The 13511-nt window shown below is 55.9% G+C and overlaps 2 protein-coding genes across 15 annotated transcripts in view; one reads left to right on the top strand and one right to left on the bottom strand.

The window, feature by feature from the left end:
• LOC136049962 (protein CEPU-1) overlaps window positions 1-3139 on the top strand; it is a 233544-nt gene extending 230405 nt beyond the window's left edge. For 8 of the 11 annotated variants that reach the window (XM_065738558.1, XM_065738561.1, XM_065738567.1 and 5 more), the window contains 2 exons: window positions 1331-1363; window positions 2842-3139. In XM_065738558.1, the coding sequence (XP_065594630.1) occupies window positions 1331-1363; window positions 2842-2942 (134 nt within the window). In that variant the 3' untranslated portion in view covers window positions 2943-3139. The remainder of the gene's footprint in view (window positions 1-1330; window positions 1364-2841) is intronic. The other 3 variants (XM_065738562.1, XM_065738560.1, XM_065738563.1) reach the window with 1 other exon arrangement.
• A 5573-nt stretch (window positions 3140-8712) lies between these two features.
• LOC136049948 (opioid-binding protein/cell adhesion molecule homolog) overlaps window positions 8713-13511 on the bottom strand; it is a 246962-nt gene continuing 242163 nt past the window's right edge. For 3 of the 4 annotated variants that reach the window (XM_065738521.1, XM_065738520.1, XM_065738522.1), the window contains 5 exons: window positions 11774-11899; window positions 11512-11646; window positions 11296-11416; window positions 10794-10945; window positions 8713-10603 (listed from right to left, as the gene is read on the bottom strand). In XM_065738521.1, coding sequence (XP_065594593.1) covers window positions 10503-10603; window positions 10794-10945; window positions 11296-11416; window positions 11512-11646; window positions 11774-11899 — 635 coding nt within the window. In that variant the 3' untranslated portion in view covers window positions 8713-10502. Of the gene's footprint in view, window positions 10638-10793; window positions 10946-11295; window positions 11417-11511; window positions 11647-11773; window positions 11900-13511 lie in introns of all 4 variants that reach the window. The other variant, XM_065738523.1, reaches the window with a different exon arrangement.

Raw genomic sequence — 13511 nt, 5'->3', positions numbered from 1 at the left:
CCTCCTTTATGTATGTTGGGCTCCATGATTGCCTGTGTGCTACTCATCACCTTTTGTCAATGGCAGAATAAGCCCCTCCCAGCAGCAGCACAGCCGTGTGTGCAAGGTCCAAAACACATCCTCGTCCTTCGTGGGTACCAGCTGTTGCCTTGGGATCCCCCATGGATCTCTTCCCCTCACCCTCACTGTGCTCAGGGCTGTGCCCACAGCCCCCAGGTAGCTCCAACCTCGGGTGTTAATGAGCATCACTTCTGCAGGAAAAAGTTGGTGCTGTAAGTGACAGACATTAGTTGTTACCTGGCTGTTAAGCCTTCATTAGGGTTGCTTAGAAACGATCTCAGCTTCTTCCCCATCGGCCTTTCTGGTAATTGTGGTCACCAATGGCCCCATTTTTCAGGGAGAGGAACAGGACACCTCGGGGACACACAGCTCTGTCTGTGCTGTCCTGCCCTGGGGACTGAGTCCCACACGGCCTGGGCCCACCTGTGTGACTGCAATCTCTGTACTGGCTTAGGGGATGAAGCTCATTTGTCCTGGGACCCCATTTGAGGGCTGTACAGTGCAGGCTGGACAAGAAGCCTCCAAACTAAGGTCTTCTCTCTGCTGGTGGCTTAGTGAGAGCTGCCAGTTACTGGATTCTCTTCCTTTAAGGATGCTTGGAATGGCTCATGCCATAATGGTACGTGGCCCCATCACCTCGTGTGGGGCCCTGCTAGGAGCCAGATTCCCCTACAACTCCCAGCAATAGGCTGTGCTGCCTGTTGCAGGAGAAATATCCAATCTGTGTGGTTTTGGGGAACAATTTTGTGTGCATCCCCTCTTCCTTGAGGCTGAGTGAACCATTCAGGGTTCTCCTCCCCCTAAAGGAGCTTTAATCCTCATCGGCACGTCGACATTTCCAGTGCCTTATGACTGAGGCTGCTGTAGGATACATCCTGTAATCTTTTCCTTAATCTGTTTTTTCAGGGAGGTCAACTGGTGCTTTATCTAACACGTAGCAATTCTTATTACAGGCCTTCCACCTAATTCAGCAGCTCATTTGATGCTGTCTTTAATGTGATGAAGTGCTCTGGAATCAAATAATTTTCTCGAGTCAGAAAAAAAAAAAAAAAAGAGCTCACTGCTGGTCCCCTTTTGTGCAATCCATGTGGATTCCCAGAGGTTTTGTGATGTAACCACCCGGGAAGCTGCAGCCCCTGCAGCATTTGTCCTGGATGGAGGACAGTGATCGTGACCACACACTTTCCCATGCCAAGAGCGGGCTGAGCAAAGCATCCCGAGCCTGCCATTGCCCCTGTGCCTTAACTTTGACTTGTTCTTTGATTTTTAGAAGAGACAACAACTGCTCTGACACCCTGGAAAGGTCAGTAACCATGAGCCTGCAATGCCAACAGTCCCCCCGCTCCGTGTCCCCATGGGTCCCTCTGGCAGTATCCAGGGAGCACCTCCCCCAGACCCCATTGCTCCAGCTCCTGCACTGATGACTTTGGGGCTGCTCTTGGCTTCCCCGTTGCTGCTTTACTGTAGCCACATGCATTTAGCTGCATTTCTATTTGGGTCCTTAACGTGCCCACCTCCCACCTTTGCATGCCACGTCCCCTCCGCTGCTCTCTTCCCCCCATCTCCAGGATGCAGGCAGGGATGGCTTCGTGGTCCTATTGCCCAATGGGTGCTGCAGCCAGTCCTTCTTCCTCTAGGATGCTTGTAGTGTTGCTTCAGTGCCTTTTTTTTCTTGGGGTGTGGTAGGGGTGCTCTTCCTTGCATTGCTGCTCTTACACCGATCGATCGATCGCTTGCCCTGAGGACCACTGCCATCCTGACCTGGGGCTCTGCAGCCACATGTCTCTGTTCGTAGTGCACCGAGTGGTTGGCTTTTTGGATGAGCTCAAGATGTTGGGAAGAGTTGGAGACAGCATGGAGCTGCTCTTGGCTCCAGAGCTGCCCAGTGCCTGGCTCGTTGGTCCCACCACGATTTGGGGCTTTGTGGGTCTGTAGAGGTGCCAGAATTGTTCTGCAAAAGGGAGATCTAATGGGGAATGGTCTTCAGAGCCCTGAGTGAGGGGACATCTCTTGGGGTTACAAAAGTGAAGATGGGTCTGATCTTCCGTGATCCCACTCGGGCAGGAATGCTCTGACAGTTTGGGGTGTTTCTGCCACCAATTGGGAGCCCTTCCCCATGGCGTATTTTGAGATGCTCACCTGGCTGCCGAAGCACAGGGGGTCTCTGTTCCTCACCACCCACTTCATCCTTCCTGCAGAGGGACGCAGAGTGGCCCTGGGTGCCACCAGGGTGCAGTGCTGCACATGGAAGCATGGTATGTTTTGGGTAGGAAGGGACCAATCCCCACTATAGGCTGATTGCTCCCCCGTCAGCTCAGACTGCCCGGGCCCCCATCCATGGCCTTGCCTCAAGGGATGAGAGACCCACAGTCTCCCTGGGCCTGTGCCAGTGCCTCACCATCCATCTCCTGGGTGGTTCTTATAGAATCACAGCCTCACAGAATCATGGAGTCATAGAGTTGTAGCATTACATGATATCCCGGGTTGGAGGGTCGCAAGGATCACTGAGTCCAACGCCTTGGTGCTGCTGGGTGAAAGCTACTGCCTTGCCTCCAAATCCAGGAACATCTGGAGGGGCTGCAAGAGTTTGCTTTGTGCTGTTGCTGGGGATGGGAAACTGGGACCAGCACAGGACCGTGGTGGGGTTTGTGCCCCAAACCCAAGGACGGGGTTGGCTGCCCCGTGCAGCTCCAGTGATGGCGACGGCGCCCGAAGCAGCGTTGTTTTCTCCCCCTCCTCCATTCCCCACAGCTAACAACGCGGGTGTTTCTCCCCCCGCAGGCCCCGGTGCAGTGCACGATGGCAACAGCGGCGCGTGGCGGCGGTGCAGCCGTGTGTGGCTGCTGGCCCTGCCGCTCGCCCAGCTCGCCCGCCAGTTCTGAGCCCCGAGGCGGCCACCACCACCACAGCAGAAAGGAGAGGAAGAAGATGTGTTCACTGTTTCTGAAAATAATCATAAGAAATTGAGAGAGTTGTCCGGCCAGGCCTTCTGGGGGAGGGGGAGAGAGGAAAAACACGCAAAAAAAAAAATAATTATTATAATAATACAAAGGGAATTTGGAAAGGAGGGGAAAAATAACCACAACAAACGATCCCAGGCTTCCTGCTGAAGACGCAACGCGGCTGAGTCTTTTTCTTTCCTCTGTTTTATTTTTCTGCCTGCCCCCTGTTTTTTTCTCCCCCCGTTTCGTCGTTCTCTGGGTCAGCGTGGGGTTGGGACGGTCCCGGTCCCCTCGCCGTCCCCACTCGCCCGGATCCCCTCCGTCCGTGTGCGCAGGTTTTCTCCTTCGCCGAGATTTCCCCGTCTTCTCATGGACTGTGCCGCCATTTGTGTTCCGAAATATATATATATATATCCACATATACATATATATATATGTATAGATATATAGATCTTCAACACCACGCCGCCACGAGTGGAAAGGGAGGAGAGCAGTGCCGAGCCACGGTCATCGGACCCCGCGCGCATCGTGAACGATAAGGGTTAATTTCAGTCATGATATTTTCTGATACGAGCCTAGAACTCTTTAGTTCCTAAAAAAACAAGATGCAAAAAAAGTAAAAAAAAAAAAAAAAGGAAGAAAAAGGGAAGAAAGGAAGAAAGAAAGAAGGGTGAGCAAGCGGAGAGGAGAAGTGTGTGCTGAGGAGGATGGTGCCGGCCCGTCCGTGGGTGAGGAGCAGGAGCCCCGTGCTGAGACCCCTTGCCCATCCAGGACCACGGCCACACAAACAGTTCCTCCACGCATCGAGGCGAAGGGAGACGCTGAATCTTTTTATGGGATATATATATATACAGTATATATAAATATACATATATATATATAATTTTCTTTTTTTGGTTAGCGTTCCAGCCACAGTTCCCAGCAGGGTCCTTCCGCTGCCATTACTGCATGCTGTATATGGAGTTAGGTGTGTATTGGTCCTCTGTGAGATGAGGAGAGGTTCTCGTGCCCAGGTCCCATCACCTTTCCTCCCTCGGGTGTCCGGGGACGAGGGGACACGGGTGCTGCATGGGGACCCATGGTCCCTCTCTGTCACCCCGGCCCTTGGTGGTGGAATAAAGCAATCCGAGGGATGGAAATAGATACAGATCTATATAGCTCAGTTTCATATTTATATATATATATATGTATATGTGTGTGGGTGTGCGTGCGTGTGTGTGTGTATATATATATATATATATATATATATATATAAAAAGAAGGCGAAGCAATCGGCACCCGCCGCTGGGTGAAATCCATCAGCTGAAATTTCGGGGGGTTGGGGGGGGGGGGGGAGAGGGTGGGACACCTCAACTCGCTTTATTTTTCACTGGTGGGGGGGGGTCTCTCCTGCAGTTTCTTTTCCTCCTTTGGTTTCCCTTCCTTCTCCGCGGCCGACAGCGAGGTGGGGGCACGGCGGGCGGGCGGCGAGGGGGCTCTCTCTGCCTCTATCCATTAAAACGATTGTTCCATGTGGCCGCTCCGTCTGCTTGTGGTGCTCATTGCCCTCCCAGTGCGGGGAGGGGTGCTGGGATGGAGGGAGGGAGGGATGGCTGCAAGGAAGGATGGAGCAGCAGGAGGAGGTCAGCGCTGAGCCCGGATGTGATGCGGCACAGGTGAGGCTTTGGTGAGTACGTGGAGGGCTTTGGGGGGGGGGGGGGGGGGGATGCTCTGTGCACTGGTGGGGTCCCAGGGGGCACAGTGTTGGAGGTGATGCTCACAGTGCGGCTGTGCAGGTCGCAAGGGAGTTTGGGTGTTGGTGAAACTTTGCTGTTGGTGTGCTCGTGTTGGTCTCTGTTGGTGCTGGGGGGGGGAGGGAGGTTGTTGATTTCCAGGGGGGTTCTTGGTGCATCCAGTCTTCAGCTTTCACTGTAGCCTAAGGGGCACCGGCTTCCGAAGGCGTGTGGGCTCCACCTGGCACACTGCACGTTATGTGAGGATCAGAGGTGGTCTGTAACGATTGCAGGGCTTTTAATATTTTATTCTTTTCCTCCTTTTGAGTTTGTGCAGCCCAGGAACTAGGCAGGGAGAAGGGAGAGAGAGAGAGAGAGAGAGCAGAAAGGATAGCGAGGTGTTGTGAGACGGCGCAGCATCTCCCGGCCCCGGGCAGCATGTGGGGACCTGAGGTTGGAGCATCCCTCGAGGACGGGGAGAAAAGGTAGGGACCAGAGACCCCAACCCCTATGTGCACAGCACCCAATGCATCTTTGGGCTGATTGTGGCCAGCAGCATTTGCAACGTGTCCTGCTGTTCCCATCTTTCAGGCGACCCTGCCCTAAGCGAGGGTCTTTGTCCCTTGCTGTCACTGTGGGCACCAGTGCCCCATTGCTGGCAGTGCAGTGGGTCTGCTCAGAAAAAGGGGAAAAATCTCCAAAGGGCTTTGCTGTGAGCCCCAGGGTCACTTGTGTCTTCTGCCTTGGTGGCAAACCTTGTCCCTGTGGTGCAGTGTCACCCGTGGGATGTGCTTTGTGTTGAGTGGGAACAGAGGGGCCCCCAGTACGTGGGCTTTATCCCCAAAGGACGGGCTGTGTGTAAGGGGTGCAAAGGCATCCCACTACCACGCATTTCCCCACGGGCTCACAGCATTTAATTGCTGGTGCACACAGCATCCTGCATCCTGGAGTCAGAGAAAAGAGGGGACCAGTGCCAACCACAGTACTGTGCTGGAGCCGTGGTGGTGGCCTTGCAGGAACTGCTGCAGCCACACGTGTTGCTGCCACCAGATGTGCCTCTGTGCTTCTCTTGGGGAAGGAGGTGGAGGGAGGAGAGGTGTATGGCTGTTGGCTTTCAGGAAAAGAAAGTTGGCTATCCGGCAGGAGGGGGATGGACCGTGCCCACCTCCAAAAGATGGACCTGGGATTAATGGGGTTAATGGGGCTGCTGCCTCCTTCCTCCCTTTATATTTGAAGTTCTGAATTTGCTGTAGGCAAGAGATCAAAGGGCACACAGAACCAGGGGTTGAGTACTGCAGAGCTAAGCTGGAGAGAGAAAGAGAGAGAGAGAGAGAGAGATGCTGGTTTATGGGTGTGTTTCTGTATTTATTTAGATACATACTGATTTGTGTCTCTCAGTGAAGGCAGATGAATGTCATGGCCTGAAAGATGCCCTCGCTCCCTCTGGTTGGAGTTGTGGTCCAGGTATTAGTGATGCTTTCCTGTATGTTGTGAAAGGAGCCCAGTTGTGCTTGTGCTGTTTGGGACAGGGTTTATTGCTTGTGCCACAGGTTTCCCGGTGTGTCAGCTGTGATTCTTGCCTTGCAGAAAGTGATGATGTGGAGCACAGTGGGAAGCCCTCTGGTCTGGGGCCACAGCAGAGACAAGGGAGCGTGTAGGTCAGGCTGTCTCCCATCCTCCCTCCATTGCTCTTCTTGGTTGTGACACAGCAAAAAATTCTGATTGCGCTCAGGAGAGGCCAAAAGTGTCCCAAAAAAAGGGAGGAGCCAGGGCTCGTTCCCTCCTAGATGGCTCTTCCTTCTTAACGCTGCATCCCCATGACCAGTGCTTGTCACCCTTTTACCAACCACACCAAGAAGTCCAGGAGTTTTGCACGGGGGACGGATCCAACCTGATTCGGTGTTTCAGGTCACACGTGCGGCTGTTGTTTTTCCCTAAGAGGGATGTTAAGAGGCTGCTGGTAGGGGGATGGAGGGCAAGGAGACAGTGTCACCACCGTGTCACCTGCAGAGATGCACACAGGCAGAAGGATGGCCCAGCTGAGTGATTTCCGTGGTCACGATTGAGGTGAGCTGTTTGGAGTCTGGGTGGTGCCCTAGCCCCAATCCATTTGGATGTGCTGGAGCAGGTGTGGTCCTCCCATCCCAGACCCCTCTCCCACTGTGTTCAGGGAAGCACTTACCTTTCCAAGGAGCACAGCCAAGGTGTCCCTGATAGAGCTGTTTGCTCAGGCGGTCGCAGGCTGCAGGAGGCTGTCATCACGAGGAGCAGTTGGCTGCAGGGCTCAGCAGTATACCCTGAGGACACTGCTTTCCCACTGCATGTCAAGAAAAGCAAAGGGAGGTCTGCTGCTGCTGAGGGCAGAGCAAGCAATCAATCCCCTGATGGGTCAGGCGTTGCCCTTGTGCTCCCAGCAGCCTTCCTATCCTTTAACATATAGCTCTGGGATATCAGCTTTGGGATTCCTGCGGGAAAACGGGGCTCCTCACTCACGAGCATCCATCAGTGGGATGGAAAAATGGTCCCAAGAGGCACAGGTCCCTTCCCCTTGTCTTCGTCCATTGATGAAGACACAGTGTCTGTGTCCTGCGGAGTCACATCTTGCTAGGTGCGAAGCACTGTTAGGAGCATTTCCTCTGCAGTGGTGTTCCTCGCACAGAAGTAGGTTTATTTGTTGGAGACGATGACGTGGGAGGTGACACAGCCACCAACAGGACGAATCCAGTGATGCTTGTGCTGAAGGTGAGCGAGCAGAGCAGAGCAGAGCCAGTCCTTCCCCCGCAGAGCTCCGTCACTAGGAGAGCAGACGTGGGGGTGAGGGAAGAGTCAAACCAGCAGCAGGGCACAGCAAGGAGCCTGGCTGGGAAGCAGACAAACCACGGGGCTGGGAGCAGTGCCAGTGAACAGCGAGCAGGAGCTGAGCATGGAGCATGGTGCACGGGAGCCCCGCGCGCTCCCCGTGCGCTCCGTGAAGCAATGCCCCGAGGGTACAAAGTTCGTCAAACTTTATTGATACACTGCACAATCACAACCATCTCTTATTCTTGCCGAATTAGAAAAGGTTACAACTACAATGTAACATGCACAAATCTCAGGTAGTATAGCCACCCTTGAAATACAATGATCGACGGAAACTTCGAGACCGCGCGCCGGCGGGGCGAGCACGCGGGGAGTGGCGGTGGCACGAGGCTGTGCCACCCACCCACCCACCCGGCACTGCCACGGCCTCGGACAGCCAACACGTTCCTCACAACTGCACGTTACATGGCACGAGAAAGTCGAACGCCGTCCCGAAGGAGGAGGACAAGGAAGCCAGCCCAAACCGACCCGGGGGAGAGAGAACGGGGAGCGCGGGGCGGCCCCGAGGACGCTGTGTAGGACCTCGGGGCTTCTGGGAGTCGTCATGTCTTGTCTCTGCAATGCCACGGCCTTGTACAGGGGCTGGTTCATGTCAGGGGATGGTTCAGTGTTTCTTCTGCAGGGAGAGAGAAATAGGGCACCGGAGTGGTGTGCCAAGCGAGGGCTGTGTGCCAGCTGGGGGGGCACGGGAGGGGCACGGGGAGGTGGCATTGGGGTGACACGCTGCCAAGCGTCTCCCACGCCCCAGGAATGCATCTGAAGGCCCCAGAAGCAAAGATGAGCCGGGGTCACCCGCTGACAGCATCCTTTGCCAAGCGTGGTTGTGAGCATTGCGGGCTGCTCAGCCCATCAGATGTCCCACGCAGTTTTGGAGAGCTGGGAGACGGAGCTGCCAGGTAGGATTCAGGCAGGGGCAGAGGGTTATGTCTATTTCCTTGCAGTTGATGCATCACTGTGGTGGTGGGATCACGTCTGCATGCTTCTGCCTTGCTTCTGGGTGGACAGGGGCTGTTTGTTCTGTAGATCAATCAGTTGGGATAGGGGGCTCAGAGCAGATGCATGGGGAAGGACGTGTGGGCCACTGTGCCCCCCCACCCCCCCACAGAGGTGCCACTAGCCTCCACAGAGATGAGATCAGTGCTGCTCATGCTTTCTTCCCGGGATGCTGGTGGGAATGTAGGACCAGCTCTCTCCTCGCTGGTGTGCCCTGTCATTGCTGGGGGGGCACCCTCAGGCCACGTGGATTTTGTCACTGCGAGTGTCCCATGTGCGTGGTCAGGAGCATCCCTGCAGGTTTTGTTGTTGCTGCTTCTTTTTTGGCAGCATTGTACGTGTGCTTGTCTGTGCAATGCCCAGGAGGCCCTTAAGAGATGAGGGCACCGCCGCAGTGAGGATAGGGTGGTGGCACATTGCAGGGTCTGTGCCAGGGTCTTCTTTCTTTTTTTCCTGTAGGATGGAAAACAGGGCAGCAGCAGAGTTTGTATGGGGAAAGATACACGGCCTTAGCTCTTAAAGTCATCTTGCTTTTGGAGGGAGAAAGAAGGGGGAAGGATGGGGAGACATCAGTTCCCCAGGGACCATGGGGTCACGGTGGGGGGAGACATCATGTGCTTCCTTGGTGTGCTGCCATCATGTTTTGTCCCTGTGTTGCTGGCACTTTGTCCACTGCCAAGTGGGATTTCTCTGGAGCTGGATAGGAGGTTCTGTCCCTGGAGCACAAACCCAAAGCTTCCCATCCTTGCCCCAGAGCAGAAGGAAGGATCGAGGTTACTGCCCATGCCAGGGGCACTGCAGCACTGTGGGCTGTGGGCAGGGAGCCAGCAAAGCTCCATTAGGGTGACCACTGCTGGACAGCTGGAGGAAGCAACGAGAAGGTTCTGATTGCATACGGTCCGGTGTCAGTGGAGCCTCTCAGCAAGCAGCAAGCTGGAGGCACCAGGGCATCCTTGTCCTTGGTGTGTAGGTGCAGCAAATTGACGGCCATTGTTTTTCCAGTGGAGCCTGAGCTGTCTCCAAATGGTCAATCACCACTGCTCGGACAGGCAGAGGGATTTGCCTGAACAGTGTGGGAAGAGCCCTTGGGGAGATGTGAAGCACCCAAAAGATGGAACTCTGTGGTCCCATCCCCCTCCTGGCACACAGGGGTGACAGCAGGCATGTTGCAGCTGCAGCTGGGGCTGTGCTTGCTGCCTGGTGCTTGCCTGTGTTGGTTAGTGCCTCCTCCCAGTGCCAGTGCTGCAGTGCTTCAGCTGTCAGGTTGAGCAAGGAGCTGGAAATTCAGTGAGCATCTCACGTGCCTGTGGTTCAGAGGAGCTTCCTAACAAATCCAGGGAGGGACACATCCTTGGGCACAGGGCAGCGGGGCCGTGGTGCAGAAGGGAAGCAGCGGGGGATGGAGAAGCGAGGAGATGTTCCGGGAGGAGCTTTGGTGGTGAGAGATCACATTCAGGACCGAGACGGCGCAAGGCAGACGCAGGGCTTCAACTCTGGGGTCAGTTTGGGTGTAGGTGTCTCAATGTGACGACGAGATGGACGTCCCCAGCGGCTGCTCCGGGTGGCCCCTGCCTGCCACATCCGTGTCCAACACGGTGTCACCCAGACGCCTGCCAGGTGTCAGCGGGGAGCCCCATCCACGCCGGACCCCATCCGCGGGGCACATCGCCCGCAGCCGGCTCGATGCAAGGAGGGACAAGGCGGCAGACAAGGCTCGGTGCAGCGCTGCCCTTCGATGGGCAGGCGACGGTGGCGGGTGACAGTCTGGTGGCACGTGGTGGGGTCTGTACAGCGTAACTGGCGGCGAGAATGATCCCGGCAGGTGGGAGACGCGGCCGTCCTCGGCCCTTTGGCGCCGCTCCCCGTCCTCCGGCGTTGTGCCCGTCCGACGGAGAGGAGTCCCCGGGCGGCCGTCCCGGGACCCTCCACTCCCTTATCAAAAGTCGAGGAGGAGGCGAGCGAGGAGGGTGGCCCAGAGGCAGAGGCCAGCGGCCGCCCGGGAGGCTGCGTTGCCACTGTCATGCACAGCTCCGGGCCCTGCACCGGGGGGGGGGAAGAGGAAAAAGAGAGCGTTAAAGGCAGTGGTGACAGGATGAGGTCACGTCGTCGTGCAATGAGAAGCCCTCTCCCTGTCGTCCCCTCACATTCTCCTCGTCCCCCTTGGCAGGTTGGTAGCAGTGGGTCATGTCCCCAGTCTGGGGACACTGGCACCATTTGTGGCACCTACCGTACAGGATGATGCTGGCATTGGTGTTGCCCAACTTGTTTGTGGCCACGCACGTGTAGTTGCCATAGTCCTTCTCCGAGACGTTGAAGAAGGTCAGCGTTGAGAGGCGGCCCTTGCTCTCGATCCGCACGCCCTCCAGCCCGTTTGCTAACCTGCACAGGGGGTGGATGATGCTGCTCAGAGCCTCACGTGGGTCAAGAATATAACATGGCCCCAGGCACCCCCTCCTTGCCCACCACCACATGTGCTTGGCCCCCTACAGCCCTATGAGGTCCCCCCTTCACCCCACCATGCCACCCAGCAGCACCTCACTCCCATCTCCAGTCCCCTCTCCCTCCTCGGGTTGTCCTTGGGATGTAACCCCAACACATTCTCTGTGGAGGGAAAAGACCTTAAAGCCCCGTGAGGTTTTGGACCCTCAGTAACAGGAAGACCCTGGCCTCCCTCCAGGCTGGCCCTTTGGCTGCCTCCATCCCACCCTGCATCCTCCATGCCCCCGCACCTGGTGTCCTCCTTGAACCACTGAAACTCTGCCACGGGGACGGCCGAGGCCTCGCATTGAAGGATGCCCTTCTGGCCCACGGAGGCTCCTGTGTTCTTGGCATTGGAGATGTACGGCGGGTCTGTAGGGATGCCATGCCACGTCACGTTCCTAGGACGGGCCACATTCCCACCCCTCCACCACATCCTCAGCAGGGATCCCACTCCGTGCACTTACAGTTGACAGTGACTTTGACTTTCCGGACATCTGGGACGGCCACATCATTGACAGCACTGCACTCGTACTCTCCCGACTGCTCCCGTGTGATGCCCGTGATCTCCAGGTACTCATCCTCACTCACAAAGCCTTGCCCTGTGATAACACGGGGCACCATCACCAACAACTCCCACAGCCTCCAAACCAACCTGCACAAATCCCCCCGCATCCCTGGCATCCTCCAGCCCTCTGCTGAGGTGGCACCCAACACGTCTCCTCTCACCTTTCCCAGAGAGGTGCCGCCACGTGACGGTGGGCTCCGGCCTCCCAAAGGCCAAGCACATGAGGGTCACACTGCTGCCTTCGTTCACGGTGATGTCTGATGAGATGTTGACAATCTGAGGGGGGACTGCAGGACACAAAAGCGAAGGGACCGTCAGCATACATGCTCCTGGGGACCCACTGACATTCCCAGCCCTTCCCCCCCCCACCACCCCTGCTCTGATGTCACTTAGACTTGCAAAAAGCATGGCTCAGTGACCACAAAGCAACCTAGAAAATGGACCAACCCCTACAGACTCCCAAAACAGCAATTGCTCCTGACCACCCCACAAAGGTTCCTCGAGACACCAGGGTCTGCCATGTTTCCCCTCCAGCTACCAACCCCACACCTGGAAAGTGCCATCTGTAACTGGTGTGGAGTGGTCTGCCTGCCCCGAAACACGCACCCTGCCACTTAGGGCATCCCGTGATAACCAACTCATTATGACCGCCAACAGCTCTCCTATCTTTGCATTTTTATTAAAGCTTTCTAAATTACTGATTGTCTGCTCCATTCAGTGCTGGCCATTGTGATTTATATTAGTCTATCCCCTGATACTCCATCTAATAAATAACTTGGCAGTCTTCAAGCCCATAAATCCCCATCTCCAGCAAAAAGCAATTAAAGCCCGTTTGCTGACGCCATTCACCAGTTCTCCAGGCTGTGGAGCTGGTGGATGCCCACACCCAGTAACTCAAGGGGGCTCTCCCTAAACCAAATCCCAGGTTGGCCGTCCCATGTGCCATGCCCGTGTGCCCTCCATGGCCATGGCAGATGGAAGACAGCCACACAGTGCCCAGCAGTGGGCATGAGTGCAGACGGGGCTTGGCTAATCCCTCTACTCCATCCTCCCTATTGTGTTCCGGATAGAAAATAAGGACGGGGCACTCCAGGGGAGGGGGAGGTCACAGAAACTATGGTAAATCTCTACTGGGGAGCTCTGCCTAAGCTGTGAATGCCAAGAAGCCACCAAAAGGCACACATAAAACCATCCAGGCAAGTGATGCTCTCAGGCAGATTTCACTCTCCATAGGGACAGTGCCAGTCCCACTTCACCCTTCTGCCATCTCCATCCACCAGCAACACCTCCTGGTCCAGTCCTGCAGAGGCACAGCGACTGGCAGTCCCTGTGCCTCAGCAGGGGTTAAAATACATCCTGAGAGCACTTTTTGCTCCTGGGGGAGGCTCACAAAGGCTGGGCTTCCCATGGTGTGCTTGCAGCTCACTCCCCAGCACAGCCCGATGGCGAGGGCGCTGCCGAGCAGCCTGATGGGCCCTGCGAGGCAGTAAATTTCCCAGCAACTTGACACTTTAATATAGAAGTACAGTCTGTTATAGCAGAGGGAGATTGTCTGAGTCCTTCAGGGGAGACTGGCAATCCAAAAATGAAAAGTGTGCGGCAGCAACCGGTGAAAAATGTAGTTAGCGCTGGGAGTGCGGGCAGCACGCTGCCACGGCTTGTCCCCAGCTGCTGCTCGGAGCTGCTCTTGCTCCTCACAGCACCCAGAGACAACGTTCCCTGTGTAAAGCTGCCTGCACAACACGGGAGCTGATCCCGTGGGATGTGTGGGGGTGGGTGGCCCTGAGAGCACGGGGATGCTGCCGGCATCGATACCTGACCGCAATGGCAATCATTGCCTACGAGGTTACAGGGACTGGCAGGAGGACATCTAAGGGACCTGATTGCATTTCTATAGAT

This window comes from Cyrtonyx montezumae, unplaced genomic scaffold (genome assembly GCF_038088225.1).
Source record: "Cyrtonyx montezumae isolate F1298 unplaced genomic scaffold, pur_monq_1.0 scaffold_22, whole genome shotgun sequence".
NCBI classification, from domain to species: Eukaryota; Metazoa; Chordata; class Aves; order Galliformes; family Odontophoridae; genus Cyrtonyx; species Cyrtonyx montezumae.
This window is presented reverse-complemented; position numbering and strand designations above follow the sequence as displayed.